We start from the raw sequence: 25,362 nt of genomic DNA on the forward strand, positions 1-25,362 counted from the left end.
TAATCTTAACTGGGCATTCATTCATACACAACAAAGCTTTTATTCTTCCTATCACACTCTCCACAGAAATTATTTCAAGTTTTCTTTTTCCTTTCTCTCAATAGAGATCACAGCCTTCTAATTTAAGTGGGAAAATAGAGGTATTCTATTTTGTACTTTCTCTTCATAGATAGTGGAGAACATGCCTCATCATTGATCCTCTGGAGTTTTGATTGGTCAGCACTAATTAAAATTCTTATGCCAAAGTTATTTCTTCATAATGTTATTGTATAATTGGTTCTCCTGGTTCTGTTTATATCACTCTGCATCAGTTCATAACAAGGTCTTTTTCAAATGAACTGCTATCTAGCTGTTCCATCCCCAACCTGTGCTCGTGAAGTTGATTTCAACCCATGTATAAGCCTTCACATTGTAGCCTGTCAAAATCTATTTGAAGATTCCCAAGTTATCCACCGAATCTCTAGTCTTCACTTCATTCTAGCCTACCCCTGGAAAGTGATGATTCTGGAAGAATTTACTGATAAATAGAAACAGGGTCCCACTTGGGGGAGGGGTCCAGCTCAAGCTGGTGAAGGAGTTGATAATTGAGAGTGGGGGAAGTGATCAGTCTTCCCATCCTCTCAATTTCCAATTCTTTGCTCCTACAAAAAAGTTAATAAAAATGTTTTTCTACATATAGGTTCTTTTCCCTTTTCTTTGATCTCTTTGGGATACATAACAAGTACTGTTGTATACACACAATCCCACTAACAGGTCACTATTATCCCAATTTTTCCACATCCCTTCCAACATTCATCATTTTCCTTTTCTATCATGTTCTGGTAGATGTTAGGTGGTACGTCAGAGGTCTTTTTTTTCTTTTTTTAAATTACAGCTTTTTATTTTCAAAATATATACATGGATAATTTTTGACATTCACCCCTACAAAACACTGTTCTAATTTTTTCCCTCCCTTCCTCCACCCAGCAAGTGATCCAATATATGTTAAACATATGCAATTCTTCTATACATATTTTCACAAATATGCTGCACAAGAAAAGTCAGATCAAAAAGGGGAAAAAAAATGAGAAAACAAAATGCAAGGAAACTATAACAAAAAGAGTGAAAATATTATGTTGTGGTCCACACTCGGTTCCCACTGTCCTCTCTCTGGGGCCATGTCCATCAGAATTGATCATCATATTTGCTGTTGTTATATATAATGATCTCCTGGTTCTGCTCATTTCAATTAGCATCACTTCATATAAGTCTCTCCAGGCCATCCTGCTGATCATTTCTTATAGAACATAATATTCCATAATGTTCACATACCATAATTTATTCAGCCATATTTCCAATTGATAAGCATCTACTCAGTTTCCAGTTTCTTGTCACTACACAAAAAGGACTGTCACAAACATTTTTACACATGTGAGTCCCTTTCCCTTCTTTATGATCTCTTTAGGATACAAGCCCAGTAGAAACACTGCTGGGTCAAAGGGAATGACAGTTTGATAGTCCTTTGGGCATAGTTCCAAATTGCTCTCCAGAATGGTTGAATCAGTTTACAATTCCACCAACAATGTATTAAGTGTCCTAGTTTTCCCACATCTCCTCCAACATTCGTCATTATCTTTTCCTGTCATTTTAGTCAATCTGAGAGGTGTGTAGTGATACCTCAGAGTTCTTTTAATTAGCATTTCTCTAGTGATTTAGAGTATTTTTCTTGTCAATATATAGATAGATTGATTGATTTGATTTCTAGTTCTAAGAACTGGTTGTTATATATCCTTTGACCATTTATGAACTGGAGAATGACTTTTTAAAAAAGAAATTTGGCTCATTTTTATTAGAAAAAAAACTTCACAATTTGCTATTTTCCTTCTCTTTTTGGCTGTGCAAAAATTTTTGTTTTGTGATTTTTTTGTTTGTGCGAAAGCTTTTAAATGTCATGTAATCAAAATTATTTTACTTCCTCTAATCCTCTCTTTCTCTTGTTCCATCATAAGCTCTCCCTTTTTCTAGAGTCCTGACACATACATCTTTTCCTGTACCCTAATTTATTTGTGATATCACCCATTATGTCTAAATCTTTTATCTCTTATGACCTTATTTTGATATGCAGTTTGAGATGTTGGTCTATGCTAATTTCTGCCAATCTGTTTTCTGGTTTAACAATTTTTGCCAAAATAGTGAGTTCCTACTCCCAAAAACTTGGATCTTAGGATATTGTATACCTAACCTGTTCTGCTATTCCATAATTCCATTTCTTAGCCACTACCAAATTGTTTTGATAATTACCAATTTGGAATATAGTTTGAAATCTGGAACTATTAGGCCACATTTCTTCATTTTTCACTTTTTTTTTTTTCATTGATTTCCTTGATGTTCTTGACTTTTTGTTCTTGTGGATGAATTTTGTTACTATTTTTCCTAGCTCTATAAAAAAACCTTTTTGGTAGTTTTGTAAGTATGCCATTGATTAAATTAACTTAGAATTGTGATAAAGAATTCTCAATTCAAATTCAATAAGCTTGATATAATTTAAAAAATTAAGTGCTATTTGCTGATTTTAAATTAAATAATTCAGAAAAGAAAACATTCCAATAGACTGGAATCTTCAAAAGGCTTACTTTCTGGAAGAGGCAGTTTTTGAGCTGTGCTTTGAAGGATGGGTTTGGATTGACAGACAGCCCACATGAAGGGGGGTATTAAGGGAACACAGTAAAATACTAGGAAAAGAGGAAACTAATTTGATCGCATAGGCCAATAATTTAAATTACCCCTTTGGCCCAAATAGTCAAGAATAATATTCTAATTACTGTTCTGTAAGAAATGACCAACAGGATGATTTCAGAAAGGCCTGGAGAGACTTACACGAACTGATGCTGAGTGAAATGAGCAGGACCAGGAGATCATTATATACTTCAACAACAATACTAGATGATGACCAGTTCTGATGGATCAGGCCATCCTCAGCAACGAGATCAACCAAATCATTTCTAATGGAGCAGTTAATGAACTGAACTAGCTATACCCAGAAAAAGAACTCTGGGAGATGACTAAAAACCATTACATTAAATTCCCAATCCCTATATTTATGCACACATGCATTTTTGATTTCCTTCACAAGCTAATTGTACAATAATTCAGAGTCTGATTCTTTTTGTACAGCAAAATAATGTTTTGGTCATGTATACTTATTGTGTATCTAAGTTATATTTTAATATATTTAACATCTACTGGTCATCCTGCCATCTAGGGGAGGGGGCGGGGGGGGAGGTAAGAGGTGAAAAATTGGAAAGAGGTTTGGCAATTGTTAATGCTGTAAAGTTACCCATGTATATATCCTGTAAATAAAAGGCTATTTAAAAAAAAAAAAAAGAATAATATTCTAGTTAGACAAGTTGCCATTTCAGTGTAGAATTTCTTTAGGAAATGTAGAGAAGATAAATGGGAGAAATCATTTTGGAAAAACATGCTTTTTAACATGGAAAGTGAGGAATACATAGATAAATATTGTATTAAAATTGAGTATTTAGAAAGCCTACAATTCAAATAACTGTTTGCTAGGTACTGTACTACTTTTAACATATCTTCTTGTGTTCAAATCTACAACTTTTAACAGTTTTTTTTCCTATTGGCTACTACTGAAAACACAATAGCCCTGCTGTGTTGCTCTGGTAGAATATATTTGAAGAGCAACTCTGATAAAATATGTAATGCACAGCATATTTAATATTGTATCTTATGTTTATTTTGTCCTTTAAAAAAAAAAAGCAAAACTAAAGCAACAATGAAGTACCAACCTCCTGGGAATGCTAAAATATAGGCTATTGTACCCCATAGACATTAATTTTGACTGTTAATACTAGCCCCTTTATTGTGAGCAGAAGAATCATCTTAGCTATTTGACTGTTGGCAGGCAAAATATGAAATTATTTAAATTGTTTTGATGTTCATTTTGGTATATGGTATTTTGTTTTTTGCCAAGAAAACATGTGCACTTGTTAGTGGACTTCTATTTTCCTTACTCTGGAATAAAATAACTTGGCCCTCTCTCTTTTTCTGCTCTATTCTTGCCTCATATGGTTGTTGCCAGTATGTTATACTTATTTCATTATTTCCTTTTAGGTCGCTATAGACTACTCTGTTTCTTTTGCCAGAAAGGAAATGATTTGGTGATGGAGCGTTTCCACTGACAGATGGACTCACAAGAGAGAAGGTAAAAATGTCTCTTCTCTACATATTTTCCACCCCTAAAACCAGAACCAAAACAAAAATCATGTTTATATAATTGATTATTTGACTTTCCTATCAAATGTTAATAGAGTGGAATATTAATACAGTCAAGAAGCAGAATATGATATTAAAAATTAATTTAATGGAATAATTAGTGGCAAAATATTTTTCCTAAGATTCATGAAATATTTTTAAAAATGGATTAACATATTTTGAGGACAAAGGCCCTTCTAGACCATTTTTGAAAATGATTTCAAAGCCCTTTGCAACCATTTATTCTTACTATTAATTTTCAGCCTTTCAGAAAGAATGTTTATGTGTTGCCTTGCAAGAAAAAGATTTTACGTGGAGGGGAAAAGTGGGGAGAGGAATGGAGTGAGTGAACCTTACTTTCATCAGAACTGGCTTAAAAAAGAAATAACTCCACATTCAGTATGAGTATAGAAATGTATCTTACCCTGCAGAAAAGGAGGAGGAGAAGGGGATACAAGACGGAGCACAGTGATAGCAGGGAAGGCATATTAGGCTAGGGTATGTATGTTCATAAGCAAACCACTTTTGAAGAGGGAGAGAGGGAATAGAATTAAATGGGTGGAAATACAGTTAGAAGTAGTAATTTAAGAGAAAAAGGACCTATATGTACAAAAATATTTATAGCAGTTCATTTGTCAGGGTAAAGAATTAGAAATTGAGAGAATGCCCATCAATTGGAGAATGGCTGAATAAATTGTGGTGTGTGACTGTGATGAAATATTATTGTTCAGGGGTATTGAAATGATGAGCAGGATGCTCTTAGAAAAATCTGTAAAGTCCTCCATGATTCAAAGTGAAATGTACTGTATACAAAGTAATAGCAATGTTATGGGATGATCAGTTGGGAATGACTTTGTTATTCTCAGCATTGCAATGATCCAAAACAACTATGAAGGACTTACCATCCAGAGAAAGAACTGATTGTGTCTGAATACAAATTAAAGCATACTTTTTAAAAATCTTTATTTTTCTTGAGAGTTTTAGGGGTGGGATAAGGAAATGTGTTTTTTTTTCCAATATAACTTATAAAAATGCATAATTTAACAAAATTTTCTCAATGGGGAGTGGGAGAGGGGAGGGAGGGAGGAAGGGAGAGAATCTGGAAGTCAAAGTTTTAAAAACAATTGTAAAAAAAATTGTTTTACATGTAACTGGGGTTGAAATATATATATATATATATATATATATATATATATATATATATATGTATGTATTCTCTTTCAGTTATCTTAAATTTGCCATGGTAAAGTCAAGTCAGAATTTTATCTTCCATCATAAAGAAGAGAAATATCAAATCAGAGAATAGGTATTTTTCAAGCACTTTCTCTGATTATTAAATTGGCATGGCTGTTTTACTAAAAAGTAAAATGTGGCAAGAAAATTAGAAGTATATATTGTGCCACTGATAGCCTTAATTCTCTATGATCTCTTTTGAGAAACTTTATGAAGAAATGCTTAATGTCCTAATGTAGGCCTACATGATAGGTTAGTAAATGTGAAGGAAGAGGATTGATATTTTCTCCTCTAAAAGTATGAACGTGTTATTTCTAAGCAGATCTTTCTGTGTGATCCCTTAAGGTCTCTATATCTTGGACAGAACATGAATGAAGCAGCAATAATTTGGTTGGTACTTAAAGTAATTCTACTGTCAGTTTGAATTCTGTATTTTTTTTACTAGCAATTACAGAGTTTGAACAAAGTTTTGATAATTTGCCAGTAACCATATATTTGTCTATAAAGGAGAATGCAAAGTAGCTTTCATTAGAGCTCTTATGCTTCTTGATTTAAAAAGTTTGGTTTTCTCAAAACAAAATTTAGAAATAAAACACTGAAGTAGGGGCATGCCAACTTTAATCACTAAATGTGTTAATCATTAAAGAAGTTGGAATCCTATATGCTTCTCCTCTGTTAAATATTCAAATCTACAAATTGTGCTGGCCTTAAACTTTCTTTATTTAGAGATGTAGTTAGAAGATTTAAAGAAAGTCCTGTATTATCTTTAAGGGGCCACTGTCTTACCTCCTTTCACTGATAGAACATATTAAGTAAACAAAATGACATCATTTTTCTTATGATGGGGAAAAGTACCTTACAATCTCCTAAATATATTGCAAGCAAAAAATTCAAGCCTTATCTTCATAAATAGTTAAGCTTTTTGTGTACTGATTTGTTTTTGATAGCTCAGCAGAGGCAGAAGGAGCCAAAGAGAGAGGCTTAGTCCATGTTTGGCAGGCAGGATTCTGCTCTATAACTCCCGAGAGACTGCCAGGCTGGGGAGGAAAGACTGTACTTCAAGCAGCTTTAGGAGTGAGTCATGGAGTACTTCTAACTGAAGGTATTGAAATTTAATACTTGAAATTTAATAGCAGAATCAAATGAGATTTCTTAAAAATAAGATCATAAAATAGCTTTATTATTAAGTTTACATATTGTGTGTTGTGATCCTATAACTGTAAAGATAGATTTAATGAATATCAATAAATATTCCATCTATTGGAATCTTTTTACCATAAAATTTAGGTTGGGAGGTACTTTCAAGACTTTGGGAAGGAATAGAGATGATTATTGCATAAGCATCAATTTGTGGCAATTGTAGAATTTTCTATACTTCCTTGCATTATATCAATTGTGCTAAAGGAAAAGAAAGCTTCTTTTTTCAAGTTGATATGGATCTTCAAATGTTTGAAACTTAGATATTAGAATATGTGTCATTTTTGACACTTTAACATAGCTAGCTAATCTTTGTTATAAAAATATATACATTCGTAGAGACTCATTTTCTCTTCATATATATATTTATTAAAAGAACATGTTACACATACGTATGTGTGTGCATGTGTATGTATAGATAGTTTTCAATTAGTTCAAAGGATTTAAACCAAGAAAAATCTGGTACAAAAATATTACTTTTTAAAAAAAGAATGAAAATTCTAAAGTAGTAAATTGTTTGCAAAATATTTTGAAATTTGTTACCTTGACTGTTTTCCAACAAGAATGAATGATTAAATTCATGTAGACAATTGCTAACTCTGCCTTTTGGCCCAATTTCTTAAAATGACTAGTTTACTGCTTAATAACCTTTTAGACTTTGTTTGAGATCTTTAATAGTGTTAATCATCTCATTGGTAATGAATCTACTAAAACAAAGCTATAATCAAGGGAAACTATTTTTGTTTAAATAATAAAACTAGAGGAAAACAAATTTCATTTGTTGCAAGATTACCATAAAATTAAATTGTGGGTAATTACAAAATACATATACAATGAGCTTTTGAAAACTGCCGATTCTAGAGAAAAAGCTAAACATGATAACTTCACATATTATTAAAACAATTATAAATACAGTGGGTAAAAATATTAGACATAGGGTCAGGAAGATCCCAATTCAGATCACACTTCAGACACCTTCAACAGGCTGAGGCCTGTTTCCTTATAAAATGGGCCTTCCAGGATTATTGTAAAGATCCAAGGAGATAACCTACATCCAGCACTTTGCAAACTTTTTAAGTGCTGCATAAATTATAGAAATTTGTTATTTTGAAACTTGAGAAGACATCTCTTTCATTTAAAAAAAAAATGCAGCATCTTTTGCCATCTTGAACAAATCCTATCTATAGTTCAGAATGTGTAAGGTATTTTCTCTTGTTGAAGATGAATGAACATGGAATATAGATTGTATAATTAGCATATGATACAACTGCTCTTGAGAATGAAGGAAGTAAAGGTTCAGCTAAACTACTTGGGAAGAGAGAGCTTGCTTGTATATTACAATGTTAGCTAATTTCATTATCATCTGATGTTTTGTTTCAGGTGGTGAAGTCTACAGCTTTGGGAACCTTCCCTGGAGAACAGAACCAGGAGAGATCTGTCCAAAGAGTCCTCTTCTGGAAAATGCTTTGGGTGGACAGCATGTTATCACTGTGGCAGCAGGGAGCTTCCACAGTGGAGCAGTAACAGAGAATGGCATGGTGTACATGTGGGGGCAGAATTCTGCTGGCCAGTGTGCTGTTGCTAATCAGCACTGTGTACCAGAACCAACACCCATCAATATTTCTGACTCTGAGACAAGTCCTTTGTTATCTGTCAGGATTTTGCAGTTGGCATGTGGAGAGGAACACACCTTGGCACTCTCAATAAGCAGAGAAATATGGGCATGGGGTACAGGTTGTCAATTGGGTCTTATCACTACAACTTTCCCAGTGACAAAACCACAAAAAGTAGAGCATCTGGCTGGACGAGTAGTACTACAGGTGGCCTGTGGTGATTCCCACAGCTTAGCACTTGTACAATGCCTCCCGTCACAGGATATAAAGCCAGTCCCAGAAAGATGCAACCACTGCAGCCAGCTCTTGATTACTATGACTGACAAAGAAGACCATGTGATCATTTCTGATAGTCATTGTTGTCCATTAGGTGTGGCACTCTCTGATGCCCAGGCTGAAAGTCATGATCCCATTACTCCTTCTACAGGAGAGAGGCTGGAAAACAAAATGGTTTCTGAAAGCCAGGAAGAAAAGAAGACTTTGAAAGAAAATGGTTTGTCTGTTGCTTCTGAAGTGGATGTTGAAAATATACAGCCAGTAAATGATGAGGCCACTCACCCTGAACAAAAGATCACTGGAACCACAGGCATTTCCATTTTGGGAAATGTGCCTTCGTTCCTTGACAACCATGTAGAGAAAGAGTGTTTGCAGAAGTTGTCGGCTGATTCATTACAAGGACATCCTGAGACAAGTGGTGATATAGAGGTAGCACAGGTACCTGCTAGGTTTTGTAGTGAATCAGCTCTTTACTGTTAAACTATGTAATTCTCAGCTTTTTTACTATTAATCTAGACTCCTTTTCTTATTTAGATTTGACTATTTAAGACTAAATAACATTCTCAAAAAATAAGAAGCTTATTGTTAATCTAGTAGCCAAACTTACTGAGAAAAGGAATATAGATTAATTTGAAATCAATTGTTATATTTGATTCTAGGCATTTTAATGTATTGTTTTACATAGACATTGAATTTCATGGAACAGTTCTTTATTAGATGCCTTCTGTGTGCAAAACAGTGTAGAATTGTATGAGCTAGCAATTTTCCATTTTCTTCCTGTCTTGTTTTTAATGGGCAAGACACTAGTTTTTCTCTACTGTTGTCACTATTACCTAACCTGACTCGCCTAATACATATAGGTGCTGTACAAGGAGTAGTGTACTTTTTTTGTTATTGGTCAGTCTTCAAAAAACGTGTGAATATGCATATTCATTGAGACCTCTTCTCTCTTTGTAAAGCTTTTTTGTGGAATACTTTAGCATATTATCTTCCTTATTTTGAAAATGGAACAGAAATATTAGGTACTGATAACAAAATTTTGTCCCTTCCAACATGTTCTAACATATAGAAACTTACTCTTTTTCTTCATGGTAGTAGTAATAGAAATGACCTAGCCTTTTTGTTTTTTTAAGAGCAGCATGATAAGAAAACAAAAATGCTCAATTCCTGATTTATAAACTTTTATCCTTTTTGAAAGAACTGTGTATGAAATTCTCTACTCTTTAGAAACTAGACATTTTATCCTGTATTCCTTTGTTCCTATTTATCTAATATTCTGGTAAGAAAATAAGTCAGAATTTTCTCAGAAATTGTCATTAATGTATATTTCTATTGATTGACCCTTTTAGATATTAGATAAGAATTTTGAAGTTCAGGTATATTATTTGGCGAAAATTCACTTTAAAAACAACATAAAAACATACATTTTTAGTGCTTCAAAACACTTTCTTCACAGCAACTCTCTGAGGTAAATATAGTGCAAATAATGTTAATCCTATTTTACAGATGAGGGCACCAAGAATCACAGATGTTAAGACTTTTCCTAAATTTGGATGACAGGATTTACCACATATCTCCTAACTGTGAGACTATTGCTCTCTGAAGTGTATGCTATGTTGCCATTCTAAAAAATGATGTTAAAATAATAAATTTTAACAGGAATGCATTTAGGAAGTTCTTGAATTTTGTGACTGTGAAAATGTCTTATTTGATCTTTCTCCAGAATGATAAATTTCAAAATATTTTATAGGCATTTCATAATTAAAATATATTCACAGTTTATTTTTTATAGTAACATTGCAACAATTAAAATTTGTTTTCCCTTTGTTTTATTATTCATAGTTTCCTTTGAATATAGGTTTGAGTATAGAAAGAATTTGAGATCAGATCCTTATTCAGACACTATCTAGTATAATAGTACGAAAAGCTTTATTTGAGGCACGTTAGTGGTTCTAGTGACTTTTCAGTAGACAAATATAGTTGGCAAGTCACTTTACTTGTTTATGTCTACATCTCAGTTTTCTCCTCTGTAAAGATATGAAAGTTCTCCTCTGAGATCTCTTGCAGGCCTAAATCTGTTTTCCAATCTTTATTAGGTAGTCATATTTTATATTCACAACTTAAAATTATACATAATTCATTAGAAATTTATATTGTTCAGGAAAGTAGTTCCTTTCTTGGTTCCTCGTCAGAAAACTGAGATTATATATATTTAATTTCTTATGAAGTGAGTGAGCACATCTTCATTATCCTGTGAAATTCTCCTCCCTATTGAAATTTGATTATTTTTGCTTTTAGGAACAGTTAAAATTTTGCTCTTCACCAAAATTGCTGTTGATTTTTACTCAGATTAAAAAGAAGGGCCATTATTGTTTGAGGTTAAAATAAGATTTTTATAACAATATGTCACTCCTTTCAGCCTGCTTCCCCTTCCATAGCTACTTAGTAAATATGACTTTGTTATCTCCATCATAAAAGCATTTATGAGCTTCATTCTGAAGCTAAATTTTCGCCAAAGAAATAACTTGTCTTTGGGCTCTTCATTTTATATAGTCGTAGAATGCTTCAGAATCCATGATCAACTATTGTGGTGATTCCTTTTATTAGAGAGTAGTTACTAGTCTTTTTTATTTAGTATCATAAAAATAAAGGAAGTAGAAACCTGTTCTTTTCTACTTACATAATTTATACTGCTACTTTGCTGATCAAAGTTGCAGTTTTCTTTTCTTTTGCTCTACTCAATAAAATGAGATAACCAAATTTTTTTTTTTTTTTTTAAAGAAAACAGCAAAAGAAATTATGAATTGTATGCTTTTGAGGAACTTAGGGGAAATTGGAAGTAAGGTTTTTCTATATGTTATCCCTGCTGATGAAATTTTATTTGAGTTTAGTTAATGCTCCCATGACTGAACTTTTCAGTAAACAAATGTATTTGGCAAGTTGTAGGAGAAAATTTCAAATGATCTTATGAACTGACTGATTTGGTTTCTACGTGTTTAATTATTAACCTATCACATTTAAAGAATGGGAGCAAAGATAATGATTGGTTTTTATTTATTCAGCTTATACAATCAGCTCCTGGTAAATAACATATTACATCATATCCTTAAGTTTAAGTCATTCTGTTTTACTAAAAATTGAAAGGTCATATAATGTCAACCTTTTTTTCTAGCATATGTAATGTTTTCATATGTGCTTATTAAACTTTAAAAAAAAAACTTTAAAAAAAAAAGCAGCTCTTAAAATAAAAATTTTCAACACACCTTTAAAACAATTTTCATAAATCTCTACATTCTGTAATGACATAGGAATATCTATCTTGCCTTTTTTCCATTTCTTTATCTCTCTGAAGAAGTTGGAAGAGCAAGTAGGTTTTTCCTCTGCTACCTTAAGTTAAGCTTGGTGGCACATGCCTATGCCTTGCTGCTGGAGTAGGCTTCTGTTGATGGATCACTTGAGTTTAGGAGTTGTGAATTGCTACCATAGGGTTAAAGTGAGTCAGGTGTCCATAGTAGAATGGCACCAATACTGTAAACTACCAGGAGTTGTTGGGGGTCACTAGGCTGTTTTTAAGGAGGGGCAAATTGGCCATCAAACAGAAGAGGTCAAAACTTACATGCCAATCAACAGTGGTGTGAATCATCTATTGAAGGCAAAATAGGGAGCATTCAGTTCCCCCCCCCCCCCCACCAAAAAAAAGACTTCTGTAATACTCATTATTTTAAAAAAGTTTTTTTAATTACTCATTTTACCCTTTGATGAGCAGTTGGTAGCAGTATAGTTTTCTTCTTGCTCCTTGTTTTCTACTAAGAATGCATTTTTAAAAACCTAAGGACCTCTCCCCCAAAGAGAAATACCTATTAGTAAAACACATTTTCAAATGATAGGTTTCTACCAAATCTTAAGTTTCTGATGAAAGATATCATTAAGAGAATAGACAGAGAAGCTTCCTTTTATTTTGAATCTATCTAGAAGTATATATTTATTAATAGTAAAGGTCACTCTCCTTTATTTTTTTGTGAAAGGGCTCATTTTTTGTTTTTCCTATGTTTTTAGCCTATCACTGAAGAACCAAATCCCAATCTCCCCAGCCCACCAACCACAAGCACATCTGCTCTAAACAGCTTAGTGGTTTCCTGTGCCTCTGCAGTTGGTGTGAGAGTAGCTGCTACATATGAAGCAGGAGCACTGTCTCTTAAGAAAGTAATGAACTTTTATAGTATAGCTCCTTGTGAAAGTGGCCTTCAGTCAGGCAATGCTTCCTTGGGGCCAGAAGGATTGAAGGATAGCCGGGAAGAGCAGGTTAAACTGGAATCAATGCAAGGGAAGAAGAGTTCAAGTCTTGTGGATATTAGAGAAGAGGAATCTGAAGGAGTTAGCAGAAGGCTTTCTCTTCCTGGGTTATTATCACAAGGTAAGGCAATAGTCAGTTTCTAAGAGATGAGTTTTGGCAAGCCTGGGTGCTTCTAAACTCGCCAATTGTATTACAACAAAATTTTACTTTTTATTGGGGAATGAGATATTATACATAAATGCATTTTACAACTAAATAAAATGAATATTTTAGACACAAAAAAGTGTTTTATTTTGGATAGAAATCCTCTAAAATATGTTTTTTGAAATTTTCTTCTAAAATACTGATTTAAACACAGAAACTCTGAGAGTCCAAGGTCTTCATGAATATCATCATTTTCATTGTGCTGCAAAATAATGAAGGGCCCCTTCAGGACAGTTGGTTTGCATTAGGTTTTTGGCTTTATATGGTCCATGCTTCTCCAATATTAATTTCTTCTTACCTTTCTAATGTGATTTCCTGATTCAGTTCTTGGCTTAAAAATCAGACAGATTTATGTAAGCTTACGTAAGTCTTTGAGGCACTGATTTCTTACCCCTTCTCCCCCCTTCCTCCCACTTTATATGCAGATAGTTACCCAGAAACCTGAAGTATCTAGTATCCTATTTCTTCAGGCTTTAATAACAGAAAATCTGAACAGAGGATATATCACCAGGATGACTCTAAGTGCTTTATGCTAGTGTGTATGGTAATATAGTTCACATCCTTTTCTAGTTCAGATCTCAGGGTCATCTAAACTATTTTAGCCAAGGTCCAGAAACCAAGTTTCCTGGATTGCTAGCTTGCTACTCTTTGTTATCTGTTCTTGTTGACCATTTCCCAACAATCTTCTCTGTCCTATATTATTTGTGTCAATCCCCCTTCTCACTTCCACCCTGTTTTCCAGGCAAAGCCAGCAAAGGTTGTCACTGATTCTAGCTCCTGCTTTATGCTGTCAACTGACTACATCACTACTATCCTCATTTGCTATTCTTGGTATCCTAAAGCTATTCACAGTTTATTGAATGAGACGGGTGCCAAGATGGGAAGCAGATTGGACAGAAAACTAGACTCTAGATTTTTATTTCTTTATATCACTCTGTTTCCTTAGCTCTTACTATATAAAGTTACATAGACCTTTTGATAACAGTGTTAAAATTCTTGAATAGCTTAGTGAATATAGTTTTAAAATGCTTTATTTCCACCCATACTTTACATTTTAAAATGTAGTGGGTAAATTTGTCAATAATGGACCATCAGAAGGCCATTTTGAAGTATAATGAAAATTAAGGCTAGATTTGACATTGAAAATTTCAAAATAATTTAAAATGTACCTTTTCAATCTTCTAAGAATTTTTTTTTTTACCAGAAATGATTATTTGAAAAAATATTGAGTAGGTCTACAAGACTAGCTTTTTAACTAGTAGATGGTAAAATCCGTTGGATTTGTCATTTGTTGTAGACTATAAGTACCATGACTCATGACCAAATAAGTACCTACCGAAGGACTTAAATATAGTGATCTTTTTTTCCCAGCATTTGTTGCTGATGATCATTCCTCTTGCCACCCCACCAAATCAATTATATTATACTTGGTTCTCTTTGGATTCCATAAAAAGAACGTAGAATTTATTTTATGTAATATGATGTAAAGTATCATCTGCATATTTTATCTACATGTCTCTTTTTAAAAAATTCTTTAGTTTTTCATGACATCCAGGCAAATAATTTTCATTTGATTCCTGGTCTAAACAAATTTGAAATTTTTTGGTTTTTTAAATAGAACAAAAACATGAAATCTCTAATGTGCTTTGCTTCTTAGAAAGTGATTTGTTGAAATTTTCTGTAAACTTTTGTGTTTTTAGTTTCCCCTAGGCTCCTGCGAAAAGCGGCCCGGGCAAAAACAAGAACAGTGGTATTGACACCTACATATAGTGGGGAAGCAGATGCACTCCTTCCTTCTTTGAGGACTGAAGTGTGGACTTGGGGGAAAGGGAAAGAAGGACAGCTGGGACATGGTGATGTTTTGCCTAGGTAAGATTAAGATTTAACAATAAACATTGGGTTCAATAAACATATTAACTCATTTTATTAAGCATTTATTATGAGTACCTTCTAGATGCTTGGCACAGTGCCAAGGGAGATACAAAGGTAAATTATGTTTCCTTAATTAGCTTGTATTTTAATAATGGTTTGAATATATTTTCCTACCTTCTAAAATTAATTAGATTAAATATTACCTCCTCCCTCATACTGTGTAACAGCATGTGTTTTTTAAAGATGTTTTAGTTTAATTTTTCCAGAACAAATTTGAAATTGTTTTTTATCAAATTTGAAAACATTTCTGTAGAATTTTCTCTCCCTCTCTACCCCTCCTTCTCTCTCTTTCTCTCTGTCTCTCTGAAATCTGTGCAGGGGATACTGACAGTATTTTTAAACGAACTAAAATAGCATGAATGGTATAGGATTGAGAGGGAATGGTAAAATATTTTATTTAAACAAATCCAAATAAATTTAAGAAAAAGAAATATCAACCATTAAGCCTCTAAGTGTTATGTGCCAAACATAGTGCTAATATCTGGGGATAAAAAACAAAACAAACCAAAACTCAAAACAGTTCTTGCTCTGAGATTACATTCTAATTCATTGGTAGGAGGAGGAAGGGAAAGACCATATATAAATCAATATATAAAAGATAAAATAGATGGAGGGTAGACGTAGAGGAGAAAGAACTAGCAGAGAAGTTGTGGGGACCAGGAATAGTTTCCTGTAAAAGGTGATCCCCGAGCTGAGTTTTAAAGAAATCCAGAGTGTTTCTTTTTTGGAGTTGGAGGTAATGAGGCAGAGCATTTTAACAATTCAGTGAAACAACAAATAAAATATGTACTTCAGATCTGTTATGATCAGTTAAGGAAGAGAAACATGATAAAGAGGAAAAATAACAACAAAATTTGGTAAAGAGTTTTGTAGCTAGATTCAATCTTTTCATGGAATTATTAAACCGGTCTTCCAAGATAATGCTGCTAATGGATTTGAAAGCCATGCAATTTTTTCACAGCTGTGATATAAATGGATTAACCTTTAATGAGTTGGATGAAATTGAACTTTTTCCAACTTAAAAAAGTTTTACTAACATGATAAAAGCCCTTCCCATGCTCTTAAATATGTTTTTAACAACAAAGGATTTAATGTACTTGTGTAGACTAAAATTTTAATCCTTATTCATATTGGTACATAGGAACCATAGATGCAATATCTCTTGGTAATCTTGAGCTGGTGAAATTTCTAGCTAAAAAAGTCAATAGATATTTGCAAAGTTGTTTGTTGATGATATAACTAAAGACACTCATTATACAATTTCAACAGTGAAATTTGCCTTTTAGAAGAATTGATTTTAATTTAAATTTAATTTTAATCAATTTTATTGATGATTTCTGTTTTCATTTCACATTCATTCTAACTATATCCTTCCTCCTTCCTTTGCTCCAGTGGTCTGTCCCAGTAGTTCTTAAGATGTGTTTTGTCCCATGAACCTTTTTCATCAGCAACAAAAAAAGATGTTTTGAAACCCTTGGTAGAGAGGGGGTTGTTAAAATACAAATTGTGTTTGAAACGTAACTGATCAGTTATTTGCTACTTAGGGTGCCATTAGAGCAAGCTTTTTTCCCTATAAGATATTAACAAATTAAAAAAAATATCAAAACCAACTAGTATATTTACTGTTTGATAACATATATAACATTATATATCTTTAGTCTAAATTTCCTTTTTTGTGTTAATTCCATAATTCTATTAATTTCTATATTTTTATAGTAATCTCCGTTATTTGTGTTATCTTGGCTATCAGATCCTTATCAAAGATTTGTTACAAGGATGTTTTTTCCTCCAGTTGTTTCTCTTTGTATTGGCACATTGATTTTATTTACCATTTTATTTGATTAAAGATAAGTACCTAAACTCATATTAAAATGATAAACAAATTGGATGTTTTATGAAATTTATAGGTAGACAAATGGAATCAAAATCCAAAATGACTAGATCTTGTGTATAAGCTCTAATGGTAAGTGAAACTATAGAGAAACTTCTAACATGGCCTAAGCCTCCTTTCTTCCCCAGTTTGCATTTCCTTTTTATAATGAATATGTTTAGTTTTAATCATATCTTATTTTAAATCATAGGAATTAGTTACCGGCTGACTAACCAAATTAAAGTTATTTATTTCACTGAATGCCTTGTAACACTACTATGTGGATTTGAGAAAACATTTTGTGCTTTTGCTGTTTGACCCTTAAATCATTTTTTTAATACTCTTGTTTCTTTGAACAGTTATTTTGATATTTGAGATAGGTTAGAACTCTGCTTTTCATTTAATTCTTCATTAGTGTAACTCTTAAAGTTGGTTTTTTTGTGTGATTTTCCAGGCTTCAACCATTATGTGTGAAATGTCTAGATGGTAAAGAAGTAATTCAATTGGCAGCTGGTGGTCAACATTCCCTTGCTCTTACTGCTAAATCCCAGGTATAAAAAAATTATTACATGCTAATTTCATTTGAAGGATTAGATTTGAACCATTGATATAAAAAAATTTCTAGTGCTTTGGCATGTTTCATTTTTTTCCCAGAAGGGTGTTGACAATGCGTGAGTTTTGTTCATATGTTCTCTGTAAAGAAGTTTAAAGAAAAATTATATACCCACAGTTTGGAAATATTTATGAACTCATATTAGTCATTTGAGGTTTTTTGTTTAAAAAAGTAGGCAGGCAGATGCATTTACAAGTGAATTTTACCAGACATTTAAAGAACAATTCCAGTACTATGCAAACTATTTGGGAAAATAGGGAAAGGAGGAGTCTTACTAAATTCTTTTTATGATACAGATATGGTGCTGATACCTAAACCAGATAGGGTCAAAATAGAGAAAAAAAAATTAGACCAAATTTCCCTAATGAATATTGATGCAAAAATCTTAGCAAAGAGATTACAGGAACTTATCACCAGGATAATATACTGTAATCAAGTAGGATTTATACCAGGAATGCAGGGCTGGTTCAATATTATAAAAACTATTAGCATAATTGACTATATCAATAACCAAACTAACAGAAATTATGATTATATCAAGAGATGCAAAAAAAAAAAAAAGCATTTGACAAAATCCTATACCTATTCCTATTAAAAACACTACCGAGCATAGGAATAAATGGAGGTTCCCTTAAAATGATCAGTAGCATCTATCTAAAACCAAGCATCATATGTAATGGGGAATAGAAGCATTACCAATAAGATCAAGAGTGAAAAAGGTTGCCCATTATCACCATTACTATCCAGTGTTGTATATTAGAAATTTTAGTTTTAGCAATAAGAGAAGAAAAAGAAATTAAAGAAATTAGAGTAGGTAATGAGGAGACAAAATTATCACTCTTTGCAGATGATATGATGGTATATGTAGAGAATCAACTACAAAACTACTAAAAATAACTTTAGCAAAGTTGCAGGATACATAATAAATCCACATAAATCGTCAGCATTTCTATAGGTTACCAACAAATTTCAGCAATAAAAGATACAAAGAGAAATTCCATTTAAAATAACTGTAGATATTATAAAATATTTGGGAGTCAATCTGCCAAGACAAAGCCATGAACTATGGAAAAGTAGGCAGAGAAGGAACACCTAAATAAGAAAATAAAAAGAATATTCTAATGTTTTTGTTGGAGAGTCTTAGGCCTCAAAGTGAAGCCCATATCTGGAACTAATTCACTGTTAAGAACAAGATAGCTTGTGGGCTTTTCTAGTAATCTGACCAGAGTTAGAAAAATAATTGTTCTAAATTGAACAATTGAACAAGACTAACTTGTCTTCCAACTCAATATTCACATTTCCTAGCAGACCATTTCCTCTTCAGGAAGCTACAAACAAACTCCATACCCTTTAAATAAATAATTCCTTTAGCTTTTTAACCTAAATTTTTCCTACTGTTATCTTCCCTTTTGTTCTTAGTGAGCCTAAAAATGATGCTTGTTATTCCTACAGTAAAATGTTCATATTAGAGACTGACAGGTTGTCTTTCAACCTTCTCTACCCTCCCAGATTAGTGCATTCCATTCTTTTAGCTTTTATGACAAACTTTCTTTTATTTTTTTAATCTTTTTCATTTTAGAGAATTGAGAAGCAAACATTGATTAGTTTGCCCCATTTTAAAAATGAATTTATTTATAATATTTCTGTAAGGCAACAGCTTATAGTAGGAAGAGTCCTAGAACTTTGTCAGAAGTCCTTGGTCCAAATTGTGGCTCTATCTGTACAAGGTGAGATTTTATCCTTTTCATCCTCAATTTCTTCACTTTTAAAATATGAACAAGGATCCTGTCATTACTACTATGCCACCTGATTGTGTCAGAATAGTGCTATATAAACTTTAAAGCACTATATTAATATTGTAATTTTCTCTATTAGAGGATTTATAATCTATGCCCCTGTACTACCATGATAGATTTCAGAGGGTTCATGATCTTAAATGAGAAAAGAAATTACATTTTTATTTTCCCTAATCTGTAACTCAAATTTGTCATTTCCTTCAATTATTAAAAATTGTTAGGCTTCATCAGACTGTCAAAAAGAATTCATGACCAAAGGAAAAAAAGTTGAGAATCCTCATCTGGAGAATGGAAATATCAGTATAATCTGCCTAAGTAGCCTTATTTATACATGTCAATTATTGTCATAAATGAAAAGTTTTGTACTGAATCCTATTCAAATTTTCAATTTTATTATCATTTTTTAACAGGTTTATTCATGGGGTAGTAATACTTTTGGCCAACTTGGTCATTCAGAGTCTCCAAGTACAGTTCCTCGTCTTGCAAAGGTACTTTAATATCTTTGAGAATTTCTTTTTAATTTTTAATTTTTAGTTCAAAATTCTCTCCCTCCAACATATTTTGTGTGTGTGTGTGTATACTTCTTAGGAACTTTTTTTATTTTTCTAAAGATGGGAAGTGATTCTTTTTTTTTTTTGACTGCAGCTACATGAAAGATTTTAGTGGATATATAGCACTATTCTGAGTGTAATCATCCTTCAGTTCCTTTGAGAATCTTTAAAGGACAAAGTAGCTGAGGGGAAAATATTTTGCCTTGATTTTTGAAAAGTTATTCACATGTTATTATAGATTAAAGAATTTTGCCATCATCACTTTAATTCATTTTCACACATTTGATATGCTTTATCCTGAACTGAAGCCTGTGTCATGGTTTTTGTGTTTAAGGGATTTGTAGTCTCAGGAAATAAAACTTGCATAAAGCAATTAGAGAACATTAATGTATTTGGAACTCTTTAATTGATCTTAAATATGTTTATTGAATTCACTCTACAATAGCTATTTAATCTGTTATGTATCCCAATTTATAATTGCAATGTCACAGTGCAGAATTTAGCAAATATTTCTTATGACATATTTATTTGTCTGAACAAATAGAAAAATAAAGATATTCAGTAGTGTTGTCGTCCTCTTCCCCAACAAACCATTTTTTGAAAAAAGTTAATTTTTGATAAACTAAGTACTTGATATTTTAGAGTTAGAAGCATAGAATTTTAGTAATTAGAACTGTGGATCTCTTTCACAACATACCTTACAGATAGTCATGTAGCTTAAATTTAAAGACCTTCAGTGATGGAGAAATATTTAGAGGGAATACATTTTGCACTGTATATTTTTCTGAGAACCAGCCTAGCTAGGTTTGAACAGGTGCATCACTAGGAAGATGGCCACTAGATGGTAAATTCTTTGATTGTGACTAATCTTGAAACAAAAAGAAATAATTGGCCTTCATACTTTTGAGGTATAGTATCATGGGTCTTTGCTATCTTAAACATAGCATTAAAATGTTTGAATTGATTTTGGTCAGAGGAAAGAGATGGGGATAAAGGTGGGAGAGGTTCTGATATGGGAAGGAACTTAATAAGGTTATTCTCATTGATATGTGAGCAGGGTTTTTTGAAGGGAGTAAAGGATGATTAGATTTGAATCAACTTTTATAAATAAGAAAATTCTCTTTATCATTTTCTTTTATTCCTGATAATATTGGCACATAGTGATTCCAGGAACCAAAAATTTAAATGAAGTCATGCCAGGTGTTAGGTGGTAACAATTGGGTTGAATCAGAAGAAGACAGGACTAAAAATACAGTTATATAAGAGCAGGCTCCAAGCGATCTGGCAGATATTAAAGTCCTGTGCTGGCAAGAAATCACAGCCAGGTGGTCAGTCACTATAGGGGAGGTTATTTAAGTATCGTGGTTCCAGAAGATGGAGCCGAGTCCAAAGTTCAGAGTTATCATACAAAAGAAATCAGGTGTAAAGTAGTTCACCAACAGGCAGAACAGTTTGTTTATCCCATAATTCAGCACAGATAAGCCAGACTAAATGGTGGTTCATAGGCAAGCTAGAATTGTTCCTGAGGTTGAACCCCAGTGAGTCAGTTCAGATAATCAACATACTTTTATTAAAAACTTACTACATATATAAAGTTCTAGTCATATAATAATAAAAAAGTAGCATAAGGGAGTTAGAACTATTGCTACTAAATTAAACGCACTCTGTTCCCCGTGCAATCTATGCAGTGTAAACAGGGTAAAAAAAGAGTTAGCCAATGTGCCCTGGTACACGGTGGTTAGTAGAATTCAGAAAGTATCTTTCCTTGTAACAAAGGTGGAGGGGCTAAGTCTTTTAGTATGGGGAAGCTATGGCAATATTTCATTAATTCTGGTGCTTAAAATTGTAATAAGTTTTACTTTAACATATAAGGTAAATAAATGGACTTCCAAAGGAATTTTTTATTTTGTAGCCCAAGTCCAATTTAAAGGATTTTTTTTTAAACCTATATTTGGCTAAATGCATTTCTGCTCCTCGAAAGTATTGAATATTTTTGTGAGAAGCAATAAAGGTGACTTCCTGATTACATCTAATACAGAGTTCTAACTTGATGTTCATCTGAAATTGAAAATAATCCTTTGTAATTGTAGATATGCAATGAAAATGGAATCTGGAGTGTAGCTGCTGGGCAGGATTATTCCCTTTTCTTAGTAGACACAGATGATTTCCAACCTGGATTGTATTACAGTGGCCGGCAAGAACCTGTAGAAAATGATGGTCTTAATACTTGTACTAAAACTGCAACACTGCTTGTATCCTGTAGTAAGGTAAGTATATCTTGGCATAGGAATAATAGTAATAATTGTTGTTCAATCATGTCCAATTCTTTGATTCTGTTTGGGGTTTTCTTGGCAAAGTGCTTTGCCTTTCCTGCTCCAGCTCATTTTACAGATAAGGAAACTGAAACAAATAAGTTAAGTGACTTGTCTAGGGTCACATAGCTAGTAGTCTCTAGGGCTGTATTTGAATTCAAGTCTTCCTCACTCCAGGCCTGGTGCACTATACACTGTACTACTTATCTTCCCCTGATAATAACTTACACACACACACACATATCTTGCTGGTTCTTAAGGAACATTTGTATCATTATTTCATTCTACTACACCCCCATTACAGATACTTCATCTGTAGGTATAGTCATTTGCATTTACCTTTGTATGTTTCTCTTTATTTTCACATTTGCATTTTGTAGTTTTTGCTAAGGTCTTAGAAGCCCATTTTTGTTAAAGATCCATTTTTCCCCTTCTAGGATTATACTTGGTTTTGCTTGGTAAATTATTCTTGGTTATAAGCCTATATTTTTTGCCTTTTGAAATATCATATTCCATGTTGTTTATTCCTTCATAGTAATAAATGCTAAATTTTATGTGATCATCACTGATTCATTGGTATTGAACTCTTTTATTTTCGACTGCAGTATTTTTTTCTTTGGAAACTCGATTTTCACCAGAACATTCTTGGTAACTTTCTTCATTGGGTTTCCTTTAGGAGGCGACTGATAGATTCTTTGTATTTTTACTTTGCCTTCTGGTTCTTAAGTACCTGGGTGGTTTTCTTTCATGCCTTTTTAACTATGATATTCAAATTCTTTTTTTTTGGTCAGATAGTCAAATGATTCTTAAATTGGCTTTTCTTTTCATTTTTTAAAAAAAATACACATTGCTTTATTAATTGTTGAGAGAAATATCAGAACAAAAGGGAAAAACCATGGAAGAGATTTAAAAAAAAAGTGAACATGTTGATTTACAGTCTCCTTAGTTCTTTTTCTACATGCAGATGACTTTTCTGTCCAAATATTTGATCTATTTTCTAAGCCAATTGTTTTTTATATGCAATAAATACCTTAAATTTTCTTCTATTTTTTCAATTTTTGGACTTTGTTTTTAATATTTCTTCTTATCTCATGGAGTGTGCTTAACTTGTATTTGGTTCACTCTCATTCTCAGAGAGTCCGTTATTTGGGTGAGGTCTTAGACTTCTTGTGCCAAACTATTCACTTTCCAAGTCTCCTCTATAACATACATTTCTTTTCTAGTTCTTCCCTCTATTACTATACTGTACTATACTATATATTACTATTACTATAATTTCATTATATGTTAAACTCTCATGCCCCCCATGAGTTCTTTTAGCAAAATCTTTTTTTTTTTTTTTTTTGGATTTTGTGTACCACTTATATTTGAGGCTTTGCTTATAGTTGTTTTAAGGTTATTCTCTTCTGAATTGGTGCCCTGGCCTCTTAATGCTCTTAAAAATTTTTTTAGTTCTTTCTCCAGCATTCTGCTCTGGGAAAGGTGGTGCTGTTGGCCTAGTTGGGAAGTAACTGTAGGATCTGAGTCTGCGTACTCGGCTCCTCTGAAAGAATGCTCCTGCTGTCCTAGGCAAAGATATCTTGGGAAGCCTGGAAGTCAGTCTTTTCTTCTTCCCTTTCGGAGTGCTCTTTTTGTCTCCTCTGCTGCATCCTTATCCAGGTCATGCCCTTTAATTGTAGGTGTCCCTCAAAGTTTTGTCTTAGGCCCTCGTCTTGTCTCCCTCTACCCTATCATTTCATGATCTCATCACTTCCTATGGATTTAATTACCATTTCTATATTAATGTTTCTAAAATCTGTCATTCCTATCCCAAACTCTCTCCACTCTCAAAGTTTCATCTGCCTTTTCATACATCTCAAAACTAGATGACTAGTAGGCATCTTAAACTCAATTTATCCAAGACTGAACTTATTTTCTTTTCCCAAGACTCACCTAACCCTTATTTCTCCTTGACTGCCAAGAGCAACATCTTCCCAGTCACTCAGGCTCTCAACATAGGTGTCATCTTCAACTTCCAGTTACTTATCACCCTCCAGATCTAATCTCTTACCAAGATCTATCAATTTTCCTTCTGCAGCACCTCTTGAATTAGCCTCCTCTTCCCCTCTGACCCTGCCACCACCTTGGGTCAGTAGCCTTGCTAGCAGGTCCATCTTCTTCAATCTGTTCTCACTCTAATCCATTCTTTCGCAGCCATCATTAGTGATTTTTCCAAAAACATACGTCCAATTATGTCAAAGTCTGCTCATATACTTCACTGGCTCTCTATCTCCTCCAAGATCAAATACAAAGTGCTCTGTTTGGTATTCAATGCCCTTTATAATCTAGCCTCTTCCTACTTTTCCAATCTTCTTACATCTTATTCTCTATCACCTACATTTTTATACAGAGACATTGGCCTCCTTATTCTTTTGTGAACAAAATACTTTACTCCCCATCCCAAAATGCTCTCCTACCTTATATTTGCCCCCTAACCATCTGTCCCCTAAAGAATGCCCATCTTCTGCAGGAAGCCTTTCCCAGCCCCTCTTAATTTCTGTGTATTCTCTCTCTTCATCATTTCCTATTTACCCTATATGTAACTTGTTTGTACATTTTTGTTTCCTTGTTACCTCCCCATTAGATTGTGAACTTTTTGAGGGCAGGCACTGTCTTTAGTTTTACTTTGTATGCTCAGCACTTAGCACACACCCTGGCATATAGTAGGCACTTAATAAATTTTTATTGAGTAACTCCTATTAATATATATATTTTTCTATATGAGAACTTTCCCTTCTGTCTACGACCTCTTTGGGAATATATGCCTAGTAATGGTATAGCTGGTCAAAAAGTATACATAGTAATTGTTGACTGGCCATACTTCTTAAAATTCATACTTGTGAAGTTGTTTTTTTTTTTTAATTATAGCTTTTTATTGACCAAACATATGCATAGGTAATTTTTTACAACATTGTCCTTTGCACTTACTTCCATTCCAACTTTTCCCCTCCCTCCCTTTACCCCCCTCCCCTAGATGGCAGGCAGTCTTATACATGTTAAACATGTTAAAGTATATCCTGATACAATATATGTGTGCAGAACCAAACAGTTCTCTTGTTGCACAAGAAGAATTGGATTCAGAAGGTAAAAATAACCATTATAAGTTGTAATATCCTGGGATGTAGATAGAGTTGGAGGAATCTTAGAGAACTAGACCAAATCCTGCAATGAAGCCTAG

General features: G+C 33.2%; 1 protein-coding gene across 4 annotated transcripts in view; it reads left to right on the plus strand.

Annotated features, from left to right (window-relative positions):
* Positions 1 to 25,362, plus strand: part of ALS2 (alsin Rho guanine nucleotide exchange factor ALS2) — an 80,490-nt gene that overhangs the window by 15,246 nt on the left and 39,882 nt on the right. For 3 of the 4 annotated variants that reach the window (XM_003766011.4, XM_031958321.1, XM_023500697.2), the window contains exons 2-9: positions 4,114 to 4,204; positions 6,435 to 6,589; positions 8,065 to 9,011; positions 12,630 to 12,987; positions 14,772 to 14,940; positions 17,328 to 17,424; positions 19,693 to 19,770; positions 21,924 to 22,100. In XM_003766011.4, coding sequence (XP_003766059.1) covers positions 4,185 to 4,204; positions 6,435 to 6,589; positions 8,065 to 9,011; positions 12,630 to 12,987; positions 14,772 to 14,940; positions 17,328 to 17,424; positions 19,693 to 19,770; positions 21,924 to 22,100 — 2,001 coding nt within the window. In that variant the 5' untranslated portion in view covers positions 4,114 to 4,184. The remainder of the gene's footprint in view (positions 1 to 4,113; positions 4,205 to 6,434; positions 6,590 to 8,064; positions 9,012 to 12,629; positions 12,988 to 14,771; positions 14,941 to 17,327; positions 17,425 to 19,692; positions 19,771 to 21,923; positions 22,101 to 25,362) is intronic. The other variant, XM_031958322.1, reaches the window with a different exon arrangement.

This window comes from Sarcophilus harrisii, chromosome 3, assembly GCF_902635505.1.
Source record: "Sarcophilus harrisii chromosome 3, mSarHar1.11, whole genome shotgun sequence".
Classification (NCBI taxonomy): domain Eukaryota; kingdom Metazoa; phylum Chordata; class Mammalia; order Dasyuromorphia; family Dasyuridae; genus Sarcophilus; species Sarcophilus harrisii.